Source organism: Thunnus albacares, chromosome 8 (assembly GCF_914725855.1).
Source record: "Thunnus albacares chromosome 8, fThuAlb1.1, whole genome shotgun sequence".
NCBI classification, from domain to species: domain Eukaryota; kingdom Metazoa; phylum Chordata; class Actinopteri; order Scombriformes; family Scombridae; genus Thunnus; species Thunnus albacares.
In genome coordinates, this window is record NC_058113.1 from 795,530 (window position 1) to 822,925 (window position 27,396).

The 27,396-nt window shown below is 39.8% G+C and overlaps 1 protein-coding gene and 1 long non-coding RNA gene across 2 annotated transcripts; one reads left to right on the forward strand and one right to left on the reverse strand.

Annotated features, from left to right (window-relative positions):
- Positions 1-319: 319 nt before the first annotated feature.
- Positions 320-20,610, reverse strand: LOC122987665 (amine sulfotransferase-like). Its single transcript, XM_044359656.1, has 7 exons — positions 20,465-20,610; positions 19,970-20,137; positions 19,371-19,588; positions 16,909-17,035; positions 16,708-16,802; positions 16,388-16,568; positions 320-1,793 (listed from the first exon to the last, which is right to left on the reverse strand). Exons 1-7 carry the CDS (start codon positions 20,532-20,534, stop codon positions 1,678-1,680), a joined length of 975 nt encoding a protein of 324 aa, XP_044215591.1. The 5' UTR covers positions 20,535-20,610; the 3' UTR covers positions 320-1,677.
- LOC122987666 lies at positions 14,000-26,631 on the forward strand. Its single transcript, XR_006404549.1, has 3 exons — positions 14,000-14,912; positions 24,278-24,282; positions 26,621-26,631. It is a non-coding gene; the product is annotated as an uncharacterized LOC122987666 (long non-coding RNA).
- The last annotated feature ends 765 nt before the right edge of the window (positions 26,632-27,396 follow it).

Genomic DNA, 27,396 nt, shown 5'->3' on the forward strand with positions numbered 1-27,396 from the left:
AGTGGAACAAAAAATGTGGTGTCCATAACATGTACACGACATTTTGCTAAAAATCTCACAATGCAATGTTTCAACACTAGTAGAAATTAAAATGATAGTTATATGTCACTACATCAGTCAGCCATAGAGCAAAATGATGATGATGATTCAAGTGTCTGAAATTGCAATTCCCTGCCCACAGAGATAACTATTGAAGGTTTGTTACAGGGAATTGTGAATGAGACGATGATTGGGGGCACAGCCAAAGAAAAGCCTTGGCACATACTGTAAGGATAAATGAGAAACACCACAGGAAAGGAATAAAATCAGACAGACTTTTCAAATGTGTCAGTGTTTAATGTCTTAAAACAAACAGCCATACGAGAATGTTTCCTGGAAAAAAACAAAAAACAAAAACAGTATAATTTCATGAAAATAGAATTTACATAAGGCAATATGTGATCATAGAATCAGTTAACAGGACTAAGAATCTGACCAAGTATTCTGTGCCAAATTTCAGTGCTTGACTGTTCCAGACGGGCTTCAGTCACTACTACAGTATTATCCCTCCATGCCCAGCCTTCATCATACTGCACTTCACATGGTAAGATCTTTCAAGATTTGTACAGTTTAATGCATTCTGAAAATATGCAAGTAATCACTTCTATTGTTCAATATACATGAATATACAGTTTATACATGTTTCAGAAGAAGTCTAAACTTTAAAACATCACAATCAGTTGCAGAGGTGAACAACGTCAAGTTACACATTTACAATCATTGGTCATTTCTGAGCTGAATGTTTTGCATGTTGCATGTTTTGTAGACAGCAGCAGAGAGTAAATGTGATTATCTGAGGTTCATCTGTTGTCTGTCACTCCTGCTCGCCCAACATGACTGGCTGATTGATTCACAGTATATCTGTGGTAAAATGAAGAGTTGATTGGCTCCACACTTTTATTTATGACATAGGTTTGAATTGATTTTAGGGTTGGAATGACTTGATACCACCTATCAAGTCATTCCAAGTTATAAGGCTTAAGTCAAAGAGAAGTAATGTGTCACTGGTGGTTAAAGTCAAAGTGGAGTTGCAAGTCTTTTTGATTTTGTCAAGTTCATGACCACATGTTTGCAGTTTAGCTCACATTTCTATGGGATTTTGCAGTAACAGTAGGTGTGGTCCCCAATTGATCTGAAGCACTGCATTACCAAGCAACAATAATGTAGCTGTGACAACAGTAGAAGACAGACTTGACCCCAATGTAGGATTACCTAACTCAAGAAGCTATACAGTCTCTGCAAGATGCTCTTACAGTGGGGCCTTTGTTGTTCTGTTTTACATAACCACTGAATAGATATTTAATTATCTCAAGAAAACAAGCCCCATTACATTGAAATAGAAACACATAGTTATGGTGCAATGATAAAAGACTACATATCAAGATTGCAACCAATACCCATAGTCTCTGTGCAGCTTTGCATAGATTCTCATAGCATACTAAAATGAACTGAAACCACTGGCTGCCTGGAAGATAACAAAAACTATAGAGTGCTTTAGAAAATATCAGCAAAGTGTTTTATCCATTGGTATGGCAGAAGAAAAGAGAAGCTGACACAACTAATTTATTTGTCTGTATAGCATAGTGTTCATGAAGCTGCAACTATGAGTATCTTCTTTGTCATGAGACCAACAGTTGATCACTTAATGTCCCAGATAAAAGACAGAGGAAAGTCCTTCATCTCCCTCTGGAAGACCTCATCAAACCTCTCATTCTGAGCCACAGTGAAGTGATTCTTCCAGTCACCTATGATGCCTGATGTTCACGCAGGATTGTACATGAAAAGAGAAGGAAAAGGCTGTTGTAATCATTCACTGTCACATTGCCATATGTAATCACTCAGATTTTATTTCAGCAATTGTGGAGTAAAGCATTGTGATTGTTTTGTGTTGTAACTTCTTTCCTACAACCCATCTCAACTACATCAGAGATGGAATTTGTTTCTTCTTATCCCATGTGGGTGTATGAGTATTTTACAGTTCAATATATAAGTATATTGTCAATATACCTCAATTCCATACGGTATATAGTAACACTATAACGTATAAACTGTGTATGGTTGTTGACAGTGCAGTATTTTTGGACACACAACGGACAAAACCAAGTCACAAATGTGTCATTGTCCAAAGACTGGACTGTGGCAGATATTAGAACAGAGCAGCAAAATATTATCAGAACCAATTGCCAGAACTTCAGTCTTATTAGTATTCAGCTGAAATGAGGCCATCCACTCTTTTGTAGCAGCAGGGCAGCAGTGCAGGAAGTCCAGGTCATTAAAAGTTTTTGGATTAAACAGGGCATACAACTGGTGTCTTGGTATAACAGTAGCGGGACAAAATTACAAATATGACGGTGATGACGCAGATACAAACTGAATAAAATCGTGCCAAGTATGATTTAAGAACCAGGAAAGAACTTAAGTTATGAACTGCGACTTTCTGTTCGATATGCGGGTTGAAAACCAATTTAAATTCCATCTAAACCAACCCGGTCCCTGAGTGTGTACAGTGTAATGTAAATGTCGCAGTCAATTATATGGAAAGCTGTGCTGAAGTCCAGCAAAATGAGAATGATGAGATTTTCCTCAGTCGTAGGCAATGATTCAACAGCAGCTTTAACTAAAATAAGAGAGCTAATACAATAATAATACAATAATAAGAGTTTTCAGTTTCAGATTTACACAATTACATTTCTGATATCCAAAATGAACATTCTGACACACGATTCAGATCAAACTGTCAAACTAGGCAGTGCTGATCAAATATTAATCAAGATTCTGTTACTGCATTGCCTATTTCTCACCTCAAATGTTTTCAGAAACATATTTTAATGTACTGTTTAGCTACAATATATGAAAGTTTTTGATCAGGCTGCTATTGGGCCTCACACCACATGCATGAGACAAAAGCAGGCCTGCATGCAGTCACAAAGCCTGATAACAAAGAAAGGCACTAAGTCAAACAAAAGGACTCCAAATGGACTTCATCTCCCATCATGGTCTGCTCACCGCACACCTAGGTGTGAAATCCAGTACAGTCAAACTCTCAGCTCCCATTGGACGAGACCCACTGGAAACACTCGAGGATTTCCCCTTCCTGGCCGTGTCGTCACCAAGAGTATAAACACCAGAGGCGCTCCTCAAACTTCAACTACTCCAGCTGTTTCCATGGCTATGAGGAAGTAACTCCCATACGTACATTAACTGTACGTACTGTACTGTACTAGGCCACACAATCTCAACCTCGCTGGATGGGTAGAGATTTTACTCCTGTTCAACTGAGCCCGTAAACGCATCCAAAGAAGGAGACTGCTATGCAACCCACCTCTCCCACCTTTCCTGCAGAAGAAAGACAAAGGATAACCTCTGTGCCCTGCTCGTCTTTAACTAAGTCAACCTCGTTGTTCCCTCAGCAACTCTGCCGAGGATCAGCTGTCATGAACCTGCTGAGAGAGCACAAGGACGGCCCCCATCTTCTACCAAGCCCAGGGAACCGAGCCCTTTTATAGAGGTAATAGTCCATTCTGATAGATATTTCCTTCCTGACAGAATGAACTACCATAATTTTAACCACATTTATAGAGGTAGTAGTCCATTCTGATAGATATTCCCTGCATGACAGACTGAGCTACTCTACTTATAATTACTTTTTATAGAGGCTGTATGTCTGCTTCTCATGCATATCTCACCTCAATAGCTACTAAACAATGTTTTTTGCTAGGGTAAGTCATTACAAGTGAGAGGCTTTGTTCATCAGACTAGTCTGACAGGATGAGCTACTGGTAGCTCCTGAGTAGGTAGCGCAAACTTTCAGAGCACTGGACCAGGAAGACAGACTGAAACACACTCTACTCGCCTCCTTAAGCGAGAGAGGCTCAAGTCTGGGCAGATGGGTTATTAAAGTGTGTGTTATTTTCAGCATCAGCTGTTGTTGTGAAGTTAACGGACTGCGAGTCTGGTTGTTGCTGCCGAAAATACTGTGGAAGTAGTATTTCTGTTTGCTGCTTGTTTTGGTTTTTGATTATCATGCTAAACTGTTTTTTGATTGTCCAACTGCTTGGACTACTCTGTGTTAGCTTGCCATCATGTGTTAGATCATAGGTTGCATTTTGTGTCTGAAATCAGACCGTGGCCGACCAAAATCAAAGCAAGCGCAACTTTCTCCTCACGATAGCTGAGATCTTTTGTTCTTTGATGTTTTCACCTTTTCTACTAACCTCACTTGCATGTACACATATAGGTTTAAATGCTCGCACATGCTACTCTGTAGTGAGACAGGTGTTGCTGAGTGACAGATATGCTTGGCTTTGTCCAACGCCATTGTAGTGATCAGAGGCACGTCCTAACTGGCGTTTGCCATTTAATCACAGCCATTGTTCAAATCTCGCGGTCAGCCCCATTGACGGGGCGGCTGTGGCTCAGGAGGTGGAGCAGGTCCTCCACTAATCAGAAGATCAGCAGTTCAATTCCTGGGTCCTCCGGTCCACATGTCGAAGTGTCCTTTGGCAAGATACTGAACCCCAAATTATTCCTGATGGGTGTGCCATCAGCGTATGAATGTGTTTGAACGGGTGAATGTAACTTGTGGCGTAAAAAGCACTTTGAATGGTCGGAAGACTAGAAAGGCGCTCTACAAATACAGTCCATTTACTGGAACTCTCGCGTGATGTAACCCTACGTGGTTCACGTCCGCCATCTTGGGTTTGATAGTTGTAGTTGTATGATAGACATTTGTTAATTGAAGCATTATTGATTTATAATTGATATTGCTAAAGTTAATAAACTTTGTTGTGCATTAAAAGAGAAGTTTCCTGTGATTGTTTGTATACATACTGTGATAACAGCTTGGTGACGGGGTCAGTGCTTGAATTTAAACCTTCACTTACATCCTGTAATGTTAATATCTCTCGGATGTGACATTCTTGGATGAACACCCCTTTTTAAGACTGTTTTCACTGTTTGGTTATTGGTCCCAGACCTCAGGGTCGTGCCCCATTATTATTAATTCATATTAATGATTTTAGTGATTTTTAACAATTAATAATTATCTTTGACAATTAACTATTGCTACTAACCAAACCTGCTCCTAACTGAGTTCCAACACTGCCATTTTGAAAAGAGCCAAAAACAAGCACCGCCCAACTCGCAGTGCAACACTGACTACGTTGATCTACATCAATTACAATTTCAGATATCTAAAACTGCATTCTGGATTGGAAGAATTAAAATGATCAATATCCACAATATTCATGCAGATGTCTGCAATTGTATTTTTCCTAGTAAAATAGGAATTGTACATATCCAAAATGACATTTTTACTAGTCAAAATGTATTTTTGGATATTCAAAATTACATTATGGATATCTGGAATGGTTTTTCATTTTGGATATCTGAAATTAAAATTATGACTAGTAATAATTGGATTGTAGATATCTGAAATGGGAGTTTTTCCTGGTAAGAATTCTATTGCAGATATCCAGAATATTCAATCTCGATATCAAAAATGTAATTGTGAATATCTGAATTGCAAGCCCAATACATATAAATGGCAAAAGTGACGTCATTTGTCCTGGGAAGAATTACGTTGTGGATAGCTGAAATGACAATTGTAGATAGGAAGAAGGTCATTGTGGATATCTGAAATGTTTACTTTGTTTAGGAAGAAATGAATTTCAGATATCTGGAATGCATATCCAGTCTAGCTGTTAAATGTTAAAACGGCCACTTATACTTTTTAAGGACTTTTAGATATCTAAAATGTATTTCTGACTAGTACAATTAAAGTTTTAGATATCCTAAAATACAATTTCTAATCGTAAGAATGTTATTGTGGATATCTTAAATTACCATTCTGACTAGTGAGAATACAATTTTGACTAGGAGAAATGCTATTGTGGATATGTAAAATGTAATTACAGATAGGAGTGTGGTTCAATTAAATGTTAAAATAGCTTGCCATATCAGCAAGTTTTATACTTCTTCACTTGACTTTGTCTTCCTCGTAACTCTTTTACCTGACGATGCATGGCTCCACAAACCAGGCAGAATACCAACCCACATGTGTCTACATTGAAATGACAAGCCTACAAAGGTTTTATTTCTTGCGACTGGGAAATCTTTCCACCTGAGAGGATAATTATTGTTAGCAGCTTTTATCAGTAGGCATATTTTCAACCAAATAATCAATAATGGTCTGTGCATTGCCACACCTATTCCACACTTCTATTAGTGTAACAGTGGAAGAAAACTCTAATGGAATTTCAAGTCAACAACACGCTGCCATCAACTTTTATAATAGGTAGGCAGAGTCATTGATATGTGCTGTTGTAGGCCTAAGTGCAGTATAGCTTTGATTATTCATTTGGCCACAGGTTTAGGCTACTGTTGAAGGATTAGTGGATGTAATAAAGAGATGTATAAAGAGAACTGGATACAGCGTCGGAGTTGGGGCCCTGTTCATTCCTAAGAAAGTTGCTCAGTGGTGCATGAAGCCAAATTAGCCACTTCCTGCTATAAAGTAATTACCCAAATGAAAACATAATGCACACACTCTATGGGCCCAATGCGCCCATGGAGCATGCTCACTAGAGACTTCCCCCGCCTGAGATGGCTAACTTCCAGTTTAGCTCTCCAGCTAACTTGAATGGGGATAAAACACTTCAATTGTGTGGCTGTTCTGGGCTTTCAAATGTGATAGGATTGAATGGATCAAATTCTGATAGTGAAATGAGTCATTTCATGGGGGTTGTGTCGCTCAAAAAAATGTATCCACTGATTTACAGACATCTCTTTCACAATGTAAGTGTATGGGAAAAAGTATTTTTGGGCCCAACAGCATCATGTGACTCTGTAAGTACAGTTTGGCTGCTATATCAAATTGGCCTCAAAGCCAGAACTAAACTGCTAAATAGCACAAAAAGTAAGGACATTTTTGCTTGGTAGATTATTTCTTTGTTGGAACAATGCTTCTTGGCAATAAATCTTATACCGTTGGAAAGCCTGTTTATTTCCCTTTTAAATGGTGCCACATTTGTAAGGAACATGCATTTGTGGGATGAGCAGCAGAGCTGAGTATGTGGGTTGTGTTGGGACTACATGTGGACCACAGTTTACCACATGTTTCAAGACTCCAAGAAACCTGAGCCCTGGGGGGTTCGCACCCAAAGTGTGAAGCTCCACCCATGGATCCAGGTTATCAAAACTAGAGATTCCCCTCTTATCTCTCTCTTTTCTCCACGAGCTGCAGCAGGAGCAGCTCCTTGCTCTCTTTCACACCTCCAGAGCTGCTGGAGCAGCTCTCTGCTCTCTGGTGTGGCCTGCTCACAGCAGACACACACAGTCTTCTTTACGGCAGAAGACGCGAGAGCCTGCCTAAGACTCAGAAACTAAGTTTCCTTGTGCCAGCAGCTAACACACAAGTCTGCTGGCCAGTTTAACAAGTACAGGAGCCGCGAAATTGAGTTAGCTTGCTGCTAACTCTACACCAAGGAGTGACCTGGGCCCTCTGCACGACTGGAGTGCTGTCTGCCCAGCAACGCCTGCATCTTCAGCTTCAGAGCCAAAGCCTTCTCAGCCTGACTCATCCACGGATTCACCGGCTACAAAGCAGGACACCACAACGCATCTCTTCCTTCATGAACTGGTAACAACTGGGCATAGCCTAGCAACACAGTGAAGCATAGTACGGCTAAGCAAGAATGTTTAACTCAAACAATGTACTGTACGTGTATTGATTTGGTTAAGGTTATACATTGAACTGTTGTTGTGATGTCCTTGTTACCTATAGTCAGGTTACTGCATAGCCACACCGCTAGGTTAATGTTAGCATGCTTAACACATGTTACATCCAGTAACTAGGCCTTGCATGCAACTAACCCCATCTTAACCTGGCACCTTTAGCATACATCATTTGGCCTTGAATAGAGAACCACACAGTTAAGAGGTTAAAACCTAGTTTGGCAAACTTTGGTTCAGGCAGCACATGTGGTTCAAGACACCACATGGTCTGGCCTTTTATCTCTGTAGTTCCCTTTATCAGCTAAAGTGTCGGCATGCCATGTGCTCAGTCACCAGGTGACTGCAGCCATCTTGCTATTGTCTTCCCTACACACACACACACACACACACACACACACACACACACACACACACACACACACACTCACACTTGTATATAGGTACACTTAGCTAGATTAGTATTGTGTGTTGCTTTTACCCTTTTGTTAAATAAATGCTTTTGGATATACCTGTTGTCTGTTTTAATGTTGCACAAGAATGAGTTTTGCCAACCTCTGCTCTGTAAAGAACTCCAAATCCTTCAACCTTTACTAGCTATTGATATGGTGATTTTGTTTATAGTTATTAAATTAATTATTAATCAAAGTCCCAAATTCATAGATTAGTACACTTTGAGACTGAATTGGCTATCTTTTTCCCTGAGTCCAGGGTGGTGCCCCGTTATTATTAATTATTATTAATAATTTTATTGATTTTAATAATTAACAATTATCTTTGATAATCATTAATTATTGCTGATAGCCAAACTTGTAGCCACGGCCCAACAAAATGGTGCCCCGCGTGAGGCAGAGTATTGTTGGCAATTATTCATAATTGTGCAATATTAATTTCAGCATAATTTTGGCCAGTACCAAAATTCTGGAATCTAAAACCTTTAGACTATCCAAAAGTCTTTATATTTAACACGACCAGTCTGCCACAGGAGAAGATATCTAGCTGTACTTACAAACAAGTGAAGTGTTGGGAGAATTGATTTTTTCAAATCAATTTCAGCTAAAGCAATTGGTAACCCAAATCTTGAGTTGTTGATAACTACCACTTTAAGCCCTCGTAGTGTTAAACTAAGAGATTGCTGTTGCTGTTAGCCACTCAGGTTGAACCCACTCTGTAGGAAGTGTAAGAATTTTGGTTCAGCATTCGAATAGTACACATTCAATGCCATCCAGTCAAGCTGTCAGAATTAGTTGTTAATTCAAGTGCTCCCCTTGTTAATTAAACCACAGTGTGCCACCGGCCCTGTGACACATAGAGAGCTTGTACCTGGCTGTTACTGCCATGCATTCCAGCCTGAGTAAGAAATAGAGCCTGTGAGATAGAGCCACAGTGTGCTACCAGCCCTGTGAAACTTAGAAGTTATCCTCTAGCTGTTACTGCCATGCATTCCAGCCTGAGTCAACTTTAAGAAACAATCCTCTAGCTGTTACTGCGCTGCATCTCAGTTAGTGCATGTTGAAATCTGTTGTGCCCACTAGAGCCACTAGACAGTGTCGTAGCCACCCCTCCTCCACAGGAAGCTACTCCCCATAGTGTAAGCCACAACATTGTTTGGTTAGGCTAGTGTACTGCCCAAACTACACTACAAAGTGTCTGTCACGCAACACCATAGCCAACCACATTGTTTTGTTGTACTAGTCAACTGTTAATCTAATCCCCCGTTCCGGATACAACAATGGAGAACCCCTGTGTAGAACAGTTTATTTCTTCCCTAGCACAGAGCCTAGAACCTGGCTACCCAGAATTCATCAGCAGGTTGAATTTCAGTGAGTGCAGGAAAGAGATAGACTCACTACTCAAGGACAGGAATGATGCACAGACCGCATCCAAAGACCCATTGTTATGCTTGCTTCTGAACTTCCACAGGCAAACCAGCCTTGCCTGTCAGAGCAGAGCAGCCCTAGAAAAGGAGGTAGATTTCCTTAGAGCGCAAAATGCTTGCCTCCTCCATGAGGTTCAGACGGCCAATAAGAAAGCCATGCGCTATTTAGAAGACCTGTACTCAGCAGAGTTAAATCTCTGCTCACACAAGGAGGAATTGTTAAGGCTTAGGTCAGAATGTCCTGCCCCACTACAGTCATTCAGCCAATGTGATTCCGGTTATTCCGATTCACACTCCTCCCATAATGAAAGGTTGACTCCCTCTCCACTCAGAAGATTGGAACAATTCCCAACTGACCCTAAGTTCTTGGGAATGAAGTCAGCCTCTCAACCTCCACTGAGACACAGAGCTAACAGCTACCTGAGTTCCCATCTCTCTGAAACAGACACTGAAGAGACATGTAGTTTATCCTCTAGAAGATATTCTGCCCAGTGTTTTTCTCAGCCACCGATACATGACACATTCATCCGTGCTCATCCTTCCGAAGGGGGGACTAGAACATCCCAGAACTGTTCAGCCTCTCCTCAGCACTATCAGGAAAGTAATAACAGTTGTTCAGCCCCTGCCCTTCAACCAGAGAGAATTGTAGCACGGGATGCACATGTCCATGATAGTGCTAGTTTAGTCTTGTCTTCACCAGAAATGATTTCACAGTGTCCCCGCCTTAAAGTGCTTGAGCTCATAGCTAAGGACATTGATCATTTTGACCCAGACAGCCGTAATCACCACATTGAGGATTACTTTAGAGAACTAGAATACAATCTAGTTGACCTGCCCCATGCAACCCAAAGTGAGAAAGTTAAACTTGTGTGGAAAACCAGCTCAACTAATAACAGTTGTTCAGCCCCTGCCCTTCAACCAGAGAGAATTGTAGCACGGGATGCACATGTCCATGATAGTGCTAGTTTAGTCTTGTCTTCACCAGAAATGATTTCACAGTGTCCCCGCCTTAAAGTGCTTGAGCTCATAGCTAAGGACATTGATCATTTTGACCCAGACAGCCGTAATCACCACATTGAGGATTACTTTAGAGAACTAGAATACAATCTAGTTGACCTGCCCCATGCAACCCAAAGTGAGAAAGTTAAACTTGTGTGGAAAACCAGCTCTAAAGCTGTACACAAGTTTATACAATCACAACCTTCCAGAGTCAGAAATGACTACCAAGAGCTCCGTCAAGCACTAGTAGAAGAATTCTCTTTTACTGCTGACGAGACCACATCAATGGTTGCAGCCCTCCAAGTTAAACATACCCGTCGTGAGCATCCCAGGGATTACTACCAACGTTTGAGGCATGCGTACTTCCAGGGCAAGAATGCACCAGGTTTAGAAGAAAACCCCACCTTCAAGTCCATATTCTTGCAGAACCTTCATCCATGCGTACGCACTCACGTTGTACTTATGACGCACCAAGGTAACCCCTCACTGCGTGAGATAAGAAAGATGACACAGGTGGCTTGGGAAACTGCTGTCACTTCCAAAGCAGGAGGGAAAACAATTGAGCCTGCCAGCTCAAACACTGAAGCGTCATACAGGTCTGCTGCCTCAAAAGATCACCCTCATAACAGTCCAAAAGGGGGTGACAAAAGGCAGCATAGGGACACTGAGCGTAAGCGCCATGTCCACCAACTGCGTCGAGATAGGCACTCACACAGTAGAAGCTTTAGAAGGCCATACGCAGAGATTCTGGCCCAGAAGTGTGACCAGACAATGGACAGATCAGATGATGACCACAGCATCTCTGACCACAGTTCAGTACATGGTCACCATCTATCAGACAGTGACAGTGCCTCTGAATGTCTCTCTCCCTCTGGCTACACGGAGCGTTACAGCCCTGAACCACAAGTTAGAAACTTAAGGCACAAGAGCTCCAGAGTTCGCTTCTCACAATTCTAGACAGCAACACAGTCCACCCCTATACTGACAGTAAGACAGATACCAGTGCCTTACCTTTCCTGCAGTTACATAGGTAAACTTGGGTTTGTTAGCAACAGTAGCAACCTCAGTTATTCTAAACTCAGTAATAGCCAGACAGCCTGCTATTAGTTGAGGAAAGCCTAAATTCTGATTCAGCTCAGACACCACCGACCTACTTTGCAAGTACAATTGGATCAACTCCTTGGTAGTATTTTGTCAATAGGATCACTTTGCAAAACACTAGCTTAGGACACTTGATTAGGTACTTTCAGAAGTAGTCATACACATGTCCTCACCCACCACAAGTTTAGGACATAGTGCCAAACAAACAATGATACAGCCATTAGGACTTTGGGATTTTTGGAAATATGATGACATCCTTCTGCAGCTACACTTGCCTGAAGGACAAAATTGTAAAGTCTGCCAAGATCAGACTGAGTGCTACATTGAGTAGTCAGTATTGTCATCAGATCCAATGAGTGAAACAACAAACACTCTTGGACATTCCAGAAATGGCTTTATCATTTTAGGTGCCACTCTCTCTGCATCTCACCTTAACAAAGTTACACCACTAACATTCCTGTTCTCACTAACCCAAAGAGTAATGAGAAACCCAGGTTATGTTATTTAGGACTATGCCTTTGTTGTTGTCTATCATGCTTTTGTTTTGTAATTCTGACTGTTCTTGCTTAGCCAAGATAGATAGTGTTAACCACTGCCCAGATGTTACAAACTTGAATGAACTGACAAATGAACTCTTGAACTCAACTGTGGACCATACAGTACATGTATGTTTGTGCTCCCAGGATCACACATCAGGTGCAATCCTAGGACCAAAGGGGGGATGTTGGGACTACATGTGGACCACAGTTTACCACATGTTTCAAGACTCCAAGAAACCTGAGCCCTGGGGGGTTCGCACCCAAAGTGTGAAGCTCCACCCATGGATCCAGGTTATCAAAACTAGAGATTCCCCTCTTATCTCTCTCTTTTCTCCACAAGCTGCAGCAGGAGCAGCTCCTTGCTCTCTTTCACACCTCCAGAGCTGCTGGAGCAGCTCTCTGCTCTCTGGTGTGGCCTGCTCACAGCAGACACACACAGTCTTCTTTACGGCAGAAGACGCGAGAGCCTGCCTAAGACTCAGAAACTAAGTTTCCTTGTGCCAGCAGCTAACACACAAGTCTGCTGGCCAGTTTAACAAGTACAGGAGCCGCGAAATTGAGTTAGCTTGCTGCTAACTCTACACCAAGGAGTGACCTGGGCCCTCTGCACGACTGGAGTGCTGTCTGCCCAGCAACGCCTGCATCTTCAGCTTCAGAGCCAAAGCCTTCTCAGCCTGACTCACCCACGGATTCACCGGCTACAAAGCAGGACACCACAACGCATCTCTTCCTTCATGAACTGGTAACAACTGGGCATAGCCTAGCAACACAGTGAAGCATAGTACGGCTAAGCAAGAATGTTTAACTCAAACAATGTACTGTACGTGTATTGATTTGGTTAAGGTTATACATTGAACTGTTGTTGTGATGTCCTTGTTACCTATAGTCAGGTTACTGCATAGCCACACCGCTAGGTTAATGTTAGCATGCTTAACACATGTTACATCCAGTAACTAGGCCTTGCATGCAACTAACCCCATCTTAACCTGGCACCTTTAGCATACATCATTTGGCCTTGAATAGAGAACCACACAGTTAAGAGGTTAAAACCTAGTTTGGCAAACTTTGGTTCAGGCAGCACATGTGGTTCAAGACACCACATGGTCTGGCCTTTTATCTCTGTAGTTCCCTTTATCAGCTAAAGTGTCGGCATGCCATGTGCTCAGTCACCAGGTGACTGCAGCCATCTTGCTATTGTCTTCCCTCCACACACACACACACACACACACACACACACACACACACACACACACACACACACACACACACTCACACTTGTATATAGGTACACTTAGCTAGATTAGTATTGTGTGTTGCTTTTACCCTTTTGTTAAATAAATGCTTTTGGATATACCTGTTGTCTGTTTTAATGTTGCACAAGAATGAGTTTTGCCAACCTCTGCTCTGTAAAGAACTCCAAATCCTTCAACCTTTACTAGCTATTGATATGGTGATTTTGTTTATAGTTATTAAATTAATTATTAATCAAAGTCCCAAATTCATAGATTAGTACACTTTGAGACTGAATTGGCTATCTTTTTCCCTGAGTCCAGGGTGGTGCCCCGTTATTATTAATTATTATTAATAATTTTATTGATTTTAATAATTAACAATTATCTTTGATAATCATTAATTATTGCTGATAGCCAAACTTGTAGCCACGGCCCAACAGTTGCGCCCATGAAAAATTTGCCAAATCTTCCCTGCCAATGCCAAACAGTTTATTTTGCTGTTGCTATTGACTCTTGTTTTGAGTTTCTGGTACCCCCAGGTGCTGCCAATCAGGTGCTCCAAGAATTGGCATGCCTTGACTGATCTGGATAGGGCCTGTGCGATAGAGCAACTTCAAGCTGGTGTTCCGCAAAACCAAGTTGCGGCATTATTTGGAGTGAGCCTTAGTACCATCTCCAAAGTGAAGGCCAAGTTCCATATAACGGGGGATGTCAGAGACAGGCCGCGAAGTGGGCGTCTCAAGAAGACAACACCCAAAGAAGACCGTTTCCTCACCCTGTCAGCACTTAGGTACCGTAGGCTGTCTTCTACAGATTTGCAGTCAAGGTTTGCAGGACGATATGGCCGACGGCTCACTGCCCAGACAATCCGGAACAGACTCCACGCAGCCAATCTCCAGTCTCATAGGGCTGCCAGGAGGCCTGCCATGACTGCTCTTCACTGTCAGTTCCGTTTGCACTGGTGTTGGCAACACGTGCACTGGAACCTGAACATGTGGAGGAACGTTATGTTCAGCAATGAGTCCAGATTCTGCCTACGGCAGTTGGATCATAGGGTCAAAGTGTGGAGAAGACCCGGAGAATGCTATGCTGATTGTTGCACCGATAGAGTAACATCCAGCATGACACAACAATATACTCAGTACCTCATCTGGTTTCTGAATGTAGCTGACAGAGAATTTATGTTAGTATATGTTAGTCTTAATACTTTACCGCAAGGTAAAGTGACTGTAGGTGATGGAACTCAGTAGCGTGGAATTAACATTCGGGGGGACTATTATTGTCATCGCACATCACATGCAAAGCCGGTATGGATACAGTCATGTTTCTCCAAGTTGTTTAAGTTATGAAGTTGTGAAAAATGTTTGCATCTTTATCCCCCACAAGCTATAAGTTTTCCTCACTTCCGTAACAAGCAATGTTGGCTAAATTAATCTGAGTTTCAAACATCAAATTGATCCACATTAAGTTAACTATAGTCAGCAATGATGTTGTCATTGTGTTTGTTATTGATGTCAGACATTAAAGTAACACCTAATGTATGATTATAGGTACACTAAGCATACATATTTCCTTTCTTTGTATTTATGTGTTATGTTCACAGGTGAACAGGTGAATATGTGTATAAGGACAGTTACATTTACATGAATATTGAATATTAACTGTTTACTAAATGTCATTATATATTTAGGCAAATAGTTAAGTTCAAGCACTTTTTTCAGTATTTTGGGGGAAGGGAGGGAAGAGATTAAAGAATGTTAACTGTAAAATCTTTTATAAATCAGTGTCTAATAAACCTTATCTAAAGCTTATGTGTTGCTTTTTAGAATCGTGGCTTAGATTATGTCTTCCAAGCCTCAGTATTATGATATGTTATGTGAATTTTATTAAACTAATTTGTTGGCACATTGTAATAGTATTTTAGCTATACAATATCAGCATTTTCTTATTGCCCGTTATTTATGTGTAAGTATTTATGCCTTCCATGGAGAGGTGGTAAGGGACGAATATGGAAGCAAGAGAGGCAGCCATGCAGCCAGAGGAAGTGCATCTTTGTTAGCAGTAGAGCTTCGCAAGTGTGCAAACCATGTCTCCCCAGTGTTGCAGTCAGTAAGTCACCATCTCTGGGGATGCAAAGGTCCAGGGTTCGATTCCTCAGGTGGCCAAGTCCTACTTGCCAACAATGTTGCAATTTGTGCATTTGGTATGTTTTCAAGTGTATATTGAGGTCAAGTCGCAGGTTGCCTGTTGTGACCCTGTGAAAACTTCTTCTTCTTATTATTATTATTATTTTGCTTCTCTGCTAAAAGTACAAACCATACGAAAGAAACACTAAAATTGGCAGGTGGGTTACAAATTCCATCCACTACTCAGGCACATGTAATGACACTTATTGACCTCAAGGTGACTCTGTTATAATCAAGTTTATGTTTTGATACGTCAGTTTGTTTCAATTATGCAAGCCAATCAATTTTCATCTAAATAGCAACAAATGTAGTCATGTGAAACACGTCTTCAATGAAGGTCATAAGCTAACCTACATCAAACGTATCTGAAAGTATATATATATATGCCTGAACTGAGCATCAGCATATAGCTGTGACCATAATTAATAATTTTAAAGAAAATCAAGAGTTTTGCTTCTTGTCAATTAAATAAGACATAAGCATCCAGATGCTCGCAATCTGCTTGGACCCTGGTGATTGCAGCTTGCAGCTACATTTTGATACTGATACTGTTTTTTTTAATGTTTTAATTTTTTTGCAGTTACTTGTTATTAGTACTATTGGGGTAAAGTTGAGAAAAATGAGCCATAGTCTTGTCTTCCTGTATGCATAAGAAAATACAGTATATACAAACACTCTTACCTTTCCTCATGAATGTTCCCTGGTTATGGTTGAGCAAGTCAAGTGAGATTTGCTCATAGTTGGCCTGGGGGATCTCCTTCATGTTGTTGAAGGTGCTGTATTTCACCACGTTGGTCAGCTGTTCATCAGTGAGTTCTTTACCCAGGAACAAGGACATCCTCTCTACTGCTGACTGCAGGTCCTGAACAAGAACAGAGCAGCATCAATTCACAAAGCTTTACATTATTTAAATGCAATTTTTGCAGACTGATACCTCTTTACACATGCCTACATCATATGACTTACGGTCATGCACGGATTGAAATGATTTTAGCCCCTACTTGAATCATTTCTTCATAAGTGATGAACAGCATGTTCATATCATCCTTGTGAGAGTACCAAGTCCTAATGTGCTCAAACCAGCTGCACCCAAACACTGCAATGAATAATATACAAAGTTACCACCACAGTATAGTACATTCACTGCTGAGAAAATGACACAAGCAATGTTCTCTGTGCAAACATTACATTGGACCTCTTACCTTCTCCTTTCATGAATTTCTCAAAGAAGTCATGGAAATCCTTTGGGGTTTCCAGCATGGTTGCTATTTTGTGAAAGTAGAAGTAGGACACCAGGACATCTTTGGGATTTCTTGCCACGTAGATCACCTAAAAGAGGTCAAGTCTGAATATCAACAATTTACAACTACATCCTGATTGCCTTTTTGGATTTTAAAGGTGTAAAATTCACATTACAAAATGCATAGGGAAATTCTACAATCAGTGATCAGTGACTGTGATTGTGTGTTCACTCCAAAACTCCCCTGGGGCCTGAAAGTGGCCTCTCATTGTTAATGGGATGATATGGGTGTGTACCATTTCCTGCAGCCATAGGGCAGGAAGTCACAAGACCAACTTCAACTTACAAAATACAGAGGAACATAGGCAAGGAGACAGAACAACAAAACTAACTAAAATAAATGAACATTAGGGTTAATCTTGTCACAGCACTGTTGGGACCAAAAGAAGGCAATGACAGTCCAATACTTTGGTCCAAAGCAAGATATTTGAACAACTACTGGATGGATTTCCATGAATTTTGTTTATTCCATGGCCTTTCCACATTAGGCCAAAATTTCCACTTATAGGTGGCAGATTGTAGTTAAATTTACTGAGCACATTGATGGACTCTTTCCTCTAGCGCCACTAGGGGTGTGTCCTATCATACTGTTCATGACACATGATAAAGCTAGGATTTTTAATGCGATAAAAATCAGTAATATCATGATTGAATGTTACTGTGACGTGCTGACTATGTACTGCAGCACCAAGCATGGCCAAATGGGAAACTAGCACTGCTGCTGGCTCCGCTGTAGTGGAGTTATCTCTAATAAAATGCAGCAACTGTGATACTGCAGAAGTTGTATGGTTATAAAACACAAAAACAACAACAACGCAGTAACACGTAAACAGCAGTCGACAACCTCCGGGCTAAAAAATGAAGGCAATGCGAAGTGCCAAAAACCATATTTCCTTGAATGGCCACTTGAGGCTGGCTCCAAAAGCGAGTCAATCTCCACAGAACCCTATGTTAAAATACCCAACTTTACAGCAGAAATAAACATGTTTACAGCCTGGTACAAAAACAGTTTTGGTTCCTATAGCTAATTTCCCCATTCATGACAACTGTACAGGGGGTGAATTTTTTTATAACTCACCTCTTTTTTTATTAAGCCGTAAAGTTATGCATAATTAAGGATGTGGCCGCTTTGAGTGACAGGTCGCTAGCCATTAGGTGGCTTGTTTCAGCAACCAGGCTTCATTCAGCCACCTCAGCTCCACCTCTTTGCCCATTTTGGATTAGCCGGGAGTTAGATGGAGTCAGGCAGTGCCAAGATGGCGGTGGCCGGAGCAGCCCACTTTGAGCTTCAAAACCGCTCTTCAGAAACCAGTGGGTGACATCACAGTGGTTATGTCCATATTTTTCACAGTCTATGGTAAACAGTCTAAGAAGACTGTCACACCAAAGAGGGGCAACACAACAAACTTATTTCACAACCTCAAGTAGAAGCATTGTGAGTAGAGTCAAAGATCAAGTGAAGAAAGCCCAACAGCCCGTGTGAGGTCTAACAACTAAAGCCTGACCAATAAATCCTCCAAGTCGGCCCATGTTATCGCAGGTATATCAATATCTGCAAATATGTAAGGTACACAACAGGAAATGTCAGACAGAAATGTAAAGCATGTGCTTGAGGTTATTTAGAAAAAGTCTCCATTACATTTGTACAACAGAGAGTGTTGTTTCTATACTGTAAAATGTCCTGCTCAAATTTGATCCAAATGTTTGTTTTTGTTATGTGTTAAGAAAAATATCGGCCAAAATATTATTATCAGATCTTTGAAATGTTCAACATTAGCCTTAGCAGTTTTCAGTATTTTATCATAGACATCAATATTGTTATCACAAAAATACCCTGCAATATCATATTAGTTTAAGAAAATAATGCTATGACCCCATTATCTTTCCTCTAGTGCCACCATCTGGACAAACTTTGCATTTGTAGCTCCTCTACTAGTGGCTCAGAAAATACCAAAGTCATCAGTATGGTGTTTGTTCTATCCAACACTTGGTCTGTGCAGTGTGATCAGTACAACACACAATCTTTTACTGCCATTTGGATCTGTTCAATGTCTGCTTCTTTAGCCAGTTGAAGCTTATAGATGTTGGTTATCTCAGCCTGAAACTAGGTGACATGGCAGCTCATCAAAATAAAGTGTGTTGTTTGTTACACTATGTTGTGAAGTTTGTATTAAGTATCTTTGTGCATATAACTCAGGATATCAGTGTCTTAATATGTTTCTAAAATTGACATGACAGGAACTAGATGTGCTGGCAGAAAGATGGCTGAGACTAACGATAAACTACCTGCTTTAAAGAAAAAAACAGAATTGTGACCTGAAATTAACAATGACATCAGTGATAAAATTCACTCGGTGAACTGACCTTGCCTCTCTTCTGGCTCAGAGCAGAAGGCATCAACTGGTATGGTAGATGAGAGACCCTCAGTCTAGGTGATGGGGCTGTTATAAAGGTCTGTCTGCTATCATTCACCTCAATCCAGGGGATGAGATCAGCATTGAAGTAGCTGTTGAGTTTCCTGATGGCTGTCACATCTCCCTTTGCATCAAGGAGCCGTAGGATCTGCTGCATCCAGATGGTCCCTGTCAAACAGAGCAGGCAGGCCTCAAACTTTGCGTGTACAATGGCAGCAATTAGGTCAACCTCGTGTATGAGTACGCCTCTCCTCTCCGTGGACCTTTGTACTGTTTGAGTGTTTTCACAATACATGCTCGTCTAGCCATCATTCACCCTGCTCTCTGCTGAAAATAGCTGAAAATAATTTGCAGCACACAAAAGAGTGGGACATTCATCTGGAAATGCTGTACATAAAAATTAGCCTTGTTCCTTTTTCTGTGCTGAAAGCTCCAAAAATCACACTGACCTTAAGTGCACTCACACTGTAGGACAGTGGACACAGCAGTGTGTCTGATGATGAGTCTGCACAGGCTGGAGCCTGCTCTATGTGCAAAACAAAATCTCACCTGATTTTGGGTATGTGACAACAAACACATCAGAGTCTCGGATGTCCAGGTTGTAGATCTGGTCCACATCGTCTGGATTGTGAATCCCTCTGATCAATTTGAAGTTTTTGTGCCACACCAGTTCGTAGTTAGGACTCTTGACATCATTTAACTGATAACTCATGATAACTGAAGGAAAATAAGAGGACAAGTACTTTTTCTAAATTGTCTCTGTGATTTACTCGCTTATATATGTGTGTTCTGTTGATTGTTAAAGCTATCAAATAACACCTTAAGTTCGTTTAGATTTAAAGCCCAACAGATAACCTACTTCTTAGCCCAATAAAATTGAACTTGGAACATATTTACATTGATATCAGATCATAACATCATGTAATATCACATGTTCTACTCAACAATTGTGCGACAGTGAGAAAATTACTGTTTTAAACACTAGGCTACTCTCAATGGCCAAGTAGAATCGATTTAAACAGCAAAAAACAATGCATTGCGAACCTTCTCTATTCGCTCTTCTGTCCGACGCTGAATAAATACGTTCAGGGTGTATTTGATATGAACCTAACATGAACCGGGCTATTACTAATACGTTTCGGCGGTAACGCCTCTTTCAATGTTGTGCAACTTTTAAAGTATTGCTTCAGTGCTTCAGTAGGCTAATGTACTCTCATGATGTTGGAGGACTTGATAGAGGGAGATGGAAAAAGAATGGTCAAAATTGATGCAGCAGATGCTGATATCCTGACTAGCATGGGTCAAGCTTGAATTACACTGGATCATACATTTACCATAATGCAGCTTAATGGCCTCTTTCATTAGATCCTTTGTGGCTGCTAAATGATCACATCTTTGAAACTCCACACCCTTCAGACATCCTTAGGCTTTCTGTTATAAATTTGTAGTTTCTTAACCCAAGCTGAAATAACAATAATGGCATCGCTATGACACCATCAAATTCATTATATAGACCTATAAATGTGCATCAGTCCCCTTTAATGTATCATTAAAAGGTTCAATGACATGCTAATTTCTTGTTTTTTCCAACAAATGGTCATATATATATTAGATAATATCCTATCCTTTTTTTGTTGTTTGTAGGCTTTGTCAGCACTTGGTTAAGGCTCATCATGGTTGCTTAATACAAAAAAAACCACACCCACACACACACACACACACACACACACACACACACACACACACACATACACACACACACTCACACACAAGTTGTTTGTTTACATGTAACCTAAACCAAGATCTTTTGCTAACCATTAACCATTAAGCACACACAGGAATAATGATGTGAACCTCGGTCTCCTATGTGAATATCCTGAAGCTGTCGGCCTGCAATCCACCCCAACCACCTCTGGCTGACCTCAGTGTATATTATAAATGTAGCTCTTCATTGATTTGAAAAAACATTAGTAGTACACAAACATCATTTCTAGGAGATAGGGTTGCTCTGTCAAAACCTGCTCCAGCCTTGGACTACAGGGGCCATGGAGTGTGAGTTTGCGTTAAAAAAAATATTAACTCATTATGCACCTCATTCACAAGTTCTGAAGTGTTGTTTGCTGGAATAGACCTTGACTTGCATTACTTTTATGTATTTATTGTTTTTATCCATATTGTACTCTATATACATTCTATACACATTTTGTTCTTTCCTCCTTAAGATTCAAAAAGGCTGGTGGTCTGCTGTGATTCTGTTATCAGGTAGCCACAACTCCTCATGAGTGTGTACACAGCTGTAGAGTAATGAATGAAGCCACAGCAAGACATTCAGATGCAAGCTATATCAAGTTAAAATTATATACAATATATCATGCATCAATACATTAAGCTGCTCCAGCTTTCCCTCATGATATGACTATTGGTGTGTACCTGTATTAACATGTTAAATGACACTGTCCCACCCATGGGACACTTTAGCCTCTGTAACCTTGGTTCAGGATAACTTATACTGATTCTGACTTTTTGGTTGTAAAATTTAAAGAGTTGCCTCTCAAATGAAGAGTTGAAAAACAGTAACCTTTATATTTTGGGTACATTATTTTTTGCACAAAAATGAGGGTGCCTGGTAAGAGCTCAACTGGTAAAGTTTCCATCTCAGTGAACACACCTGTATTTAATAGACAATCTGTGAGGAAATGTCACATTAGTATCCACTAATTAACCTATATGAGTCATCTGACATTAGAACATTTCTTTAAAATGTACAGGTTTCCTCTTGGCTGTACTCTCTTTTAAAATATCAGATTTGCTCTTGGTTTCATTTATCTTGTTTTGCATTTAAATATTTAAAAAATATTATCTGTAAAAGCAACAAAGTACACAGTGCAAAGCAACGGATTTATCTCCCTCAGCTATTGAAGGAAAACAAACTTTCCAAAGACAGAAACGAACACCTCTGGTGTTTTAGCAGAATTACATAGATGCATGCTGCCCTTTGGAAGATGGCTTCATCAAAGAACTATATGGCAGAGTGACACACTGAGACCACAGCATCAGCAAGATCATGTCTTCATTCAAAATGAATAATTGAAAAAAAAAACCCCATCAGATTTTCAGTAGAATTAAATGACAATACTTGAAGTTATACTGCATGTGCACATGAAATTTGGTGTCTGTATGAGAAAATATGAAATTATATACCAAGAGTACCTGCAGAAACTGAAATGACAGACAGCAGCAAATATTGTAAACTGGCTTAACTGGTTTAAACTGTGTTTATGACAAAGTCAACATTATATACAGCTGCTCAATTTAACGTTATATAGAGAATATATTGTGCATTAAAACATTGAGCAACTCTTTCTTTCTCCTCTTTCTGATATAAACTACAAGAGTGTGTCTGTATAACACAATTAGCATAGTTTGAACTACAGGTTATCTTCCCTAGGTGAAGTTGAAAAAGTGAATTTAACTGACACTTCAATTAATTATTAAATGTCAAATCACTTTCTGCTAATTAGCTTAAAGTCCCCTTCCACATGTTTTTCTTTTTGTTCCTACAGTTGAATGTTTGAGCTTCACTGTATAGAATGATGTACTGTATGTGCAGAGTTTGACACTGGAAGGCTGTTTTCACATTCATCTGCTGAAAGTGGAAAGTTTCTCTGTGCTCATTGAAAATCCAATTTTAAGTGGCGGGCCTATGAGCATGATCTGTGACATCACAATTAGTTTAGAATCTAATTCTTGTCCAATATACAACTTACAAAGGTGTGATGTGGAAAGCTGATGCCTCCAAAAGATGCTATGGGTTGCCAGGATTGTTGGAGTAGAACTGTGACCGAGCATCTTTAAGGGACATTGAGTAAGTCTTTGATGTTCACAGAAGGCCAGTTTATAGACAGTGAGCCCAAAGTGTCAGAAGCATCATCCAGCTGTTTTTATTTTCTGCAGGTCATGAGTGAACCAAGGAGCAGAGTGTGAAAAATTGACCTCACGTATCTTGACAGGGGCATGAAGGTCAAAGACACTGCCCAGATATGTATTGTAGAGCTCCATTAGTTCATCCACTGATGCAGAAGCTGGGCAGGTAATGTGCTGGAGGTCCATAACCATGATAGTTGGGTTGATGCTTTTCCAGTTCCGAAAAAAGCATTTGACGCTTGGGTTTAGTAGGGGGTGACAGGAATGTCAAGTCCATTGAGACCACCTTGTGGTTGGACACGTCCAGATTTTGAGAATGCAGACACTGAGAATTGAATTTACAGTGAAGAAGGAGACATCTTGTGCCCAGCAGTTAAACTTCTGAAATAAAATATATTTGCATATTCATAGATTCTGGAATTTTTAATGAGGGAAGTATAGGGAGTAGATGTCATTTGAAGGATTTTAACAGGATAATTGAACCATATCAGATACAAATTATTTATTATGATTATAATTATGATGATGATTATTATTATAGGGTGTTTTATATACTTCTTAAAACCTGGCTTGAGGGGATCTTTAAGCTATCTTATATAGTTTTCTTTTAGAATTTCAGGCTCTCTGTTGGCCTCATATTCTAACTTGATTTTAACAGCTTGAATCAAAGTACACCACAACCGCATTCCTGCACATATGCATTAGTGTCTGCCATACTAATCTCACTCCCGAGGGTTACTATCTTATTGCTGTTTTTACTCTTTGGAGCCGTTTATAAATAAACTAAAGTCACCTCACTCTTCAGGGACAAAGGAACATTTCATAGTGCAGCGGTGTGACTCATGTTTTTAACAGTTTTTGAACAACAACAGAGGTCTACAGCACATAGGAATGAGATATATCAGACCTTGGATACACAACACTTGTAAGTAGGATGAGTTCATTGTTGGTTTGCCTCTGCACATGAGATTTGATGAAAATAAGAAAAATATAGAAAATCACCAGCCTTACCCTTTAAATCTAGGAGGACACATTGCCTATATCAGCACTTTTTCTGAGGTCATTCAGGATTTTTACCAGAGCAGTGTTGCAATCAATTTTTTTAGATTTTTGGACTGTTCCTCTTACCAGTCTTATTCTTCAAAATGCTGTGAGGTTGAGGTTGTGAAAATGTCAGAAAATGGTGATTAATGTTGACCACTGTTTCCAAAAGCCCAAGGTGACGACCTAAAATATTTTGTCTTGTTTTGTCCTGAACATATTCAGTTTACTGTCATAGAGGACTAAAAAAAAAAGAAAAAGAAGAAGAAAATATTCACACTTGAGAAGCTTGAATCAGAGAATTTGGACATTTTTTTTCTTAATTGACTCCAAACGATAAATCAATTATCAAAATAGCTGCTGATTAATTTAATAGTTGGTAGTTAATCGATTAACCAGCGCATAACCAGCGCAGCTCTATTGTAATTGCAACCTCAATTACAAAAAATCTATTTTTTCTATTCCTTGCTATTAGCTTTCACACTTACAAAATAAAGCATATAATTTGTGGTTAAATTAAAAGTTTCTAAGTTTTCATTACATTCTATCAAGGGTTTCTTTATAGAACTGTTAACCTCTCCTCAGTGATGTAATAGTACAAATTGTGTGTGACTAAATCAGGCCCATAGATGAAGGCTCTTTTAGGTTGGCTTAGACCAGAGATGGGAAACTGGCAGCCCACGGCCTGCATGCAGCCCCTGTCCTCCCTCAGTGCAGCTTGCGAGTCAAATTCCAAATATCAATAAATTGTTGGTTTCACAGGGGTTGGAAGCAAGCGGGCCATCTGACTGCATTTGAACCAGATCCCAATTGTATTTTATACTGTCCACTGATAGAGGGCGCTCCCTTGAAACGCAAGTGGTCTGTAGCCAAGCAACTGCTCGCATATGGAGACCATATGCTCTTGGTCAGCAGCTTGTCAACAATGAAGCACATCATACGTCAAAAGAGAGAAACAGGCTGACAGATGAAACTCTGTTCCAGCTCATGCAGTTTGGATGTGTAGAAGCAAAGAAATGTGATAGCGTGTGGAAGTGTACCAAACAATACACAGAGCACTTCATGTTTAATAAACAGCTGCATAACCAGAAAAGTTAGGTAAGGAGTTGTTTATGCCAACTAATAACACAGAGCACTTCATGTTAAAATAACAGCTGGATAACCAGGGGAGATGATGAGGAGTTGTTTTCGAAAGGTCCGGTTACAATCTCTGGAGAAGCCAATGCTCTTGTTGCCAGGTCACCTTGACAGGAGATATTTGGGAATAGTCTTTGCACATAGCGTGCAAAGACAAAATTGAGAGATCACATTGGTCAAAATCCAAGTGATCATTGACTCAAAAAAGTACCAAAAGTCATGTCCGCTTTGGTATAAATAGGAGTTGGGTGTGAGTTGAAGGGCTGCTGCACTGATGATTTTTTGAGTTTTGTATGTTCGTGTGTAATGAAATAAACTCCCGTTGGTTGTCTGCTCATCTCTCTGGTCTAAGCGTTTGGTGTGAACATCTTTAATATAGCCTGATTTGAAACCCCTATAGATGCACAAACACTGACATTTACATTCAGTCTACTGTACACCAGCAGGAGAGGCCACACGTATCTCATTAAGACAGAACTTTATACTGGTCCACCTGTGGGTGAGGGTCAGTGGCCTTGAAATAAATGCATGCTTATTTGAAACATGGGAATGGGAGGGCAGAGTAGATATGCACTACAAACATGAATATTAGTTGTTGCACTTAGTGTTGGTGTTCAATTTTGTACCATTATTAAATGATGATTTTTGAGACCCCATTGCACTGAAATAATGGTATATCACTGTTTTGTTTCTGTGTTACGCTAATTAAATGAATTGAAGCATTACTGGCATTTGAATATGAAAAACAGAAATGTTGGTATTGCAGGAGTATTAATACCTTATTAATGAATTACCTCATCATTAGGGCACCATTATTGTTTATTTTGTACATAAATACTAGGTGTGAAGTACCCAGAACACTTGAAACTATTCTATTTACAGATGATAGATGTTTCCTCTGTTGCTGGGACAACTTGGACCAACCTTCTGAAGAGGAATTGTAAAAGCTAAAGAGTCATTTTGATGCAAATAAACAAAATATGAATTTAAGTAAAGTTAAATTTATAATCTTTGGTAATCAGTCAAAAACTCAAATAAGAAACTCATGATAAATAATGTAGAAATCGAAAGAGTGACTGAAATTAAATTTTCTTGGAGTGACAATAGATAAATTGTGCTGGAAGCTACATATTATTATTTTATGTTAAACAATCAAAATAAATCGCAATACTATATAAAGCCAAAGATCTTCTAAATTGAGCTTCGTTATACACTTTATACTGTTTCTTTATAGTCCTACATATATACTACTCACTGTAGAAGTGTGGAGAAATACATATAGACAAACACTAAACCAATCTTCATCCTTAAAAGAGAAAGCCATATGAATCGTAAACAACACTACTTATAGAGAACCAACAAATCCACTCTTCATTAAATTAAAAGCACTAAAATTCAAAGATCTGGTTGACTTCAAAACTGCCCAAATCATGTATGGAGAAAAACTCAACAATTACCTAACAGTATCCAAGGCTTGTTTCAAATCATAGGAATGAAACATGACCTGAGAGGAACTCGTAACGTTTTGTTTGTTTCCATCCTGATTGATTTGGTCTTGTGTGAATATTTTGGTTTGATCTTCTTGCCTATACGTTTGTAATTCGTTGCTTCTTGCTTATAGATTTTAAATTTGTTTGGTTTTTCTAAAATATTTAAAAATTTTGAATTAAAGTTTCACAAGTTTATCTTTATTCTATTCTATTAGTGTTAGGAATGGGATGAATTCTATGCAAGTAACAGTCTGAGTTACTTATTGTTTCATGAAGTTAAGTCAGTTATCAAATGTTCCCCTACTGTGACAGTCGCCAAAGAAGCCAACTCTGAAACTACAATTTCAGCCGTACAGTCCTGTGACACCCTGTTTCACAATCCAA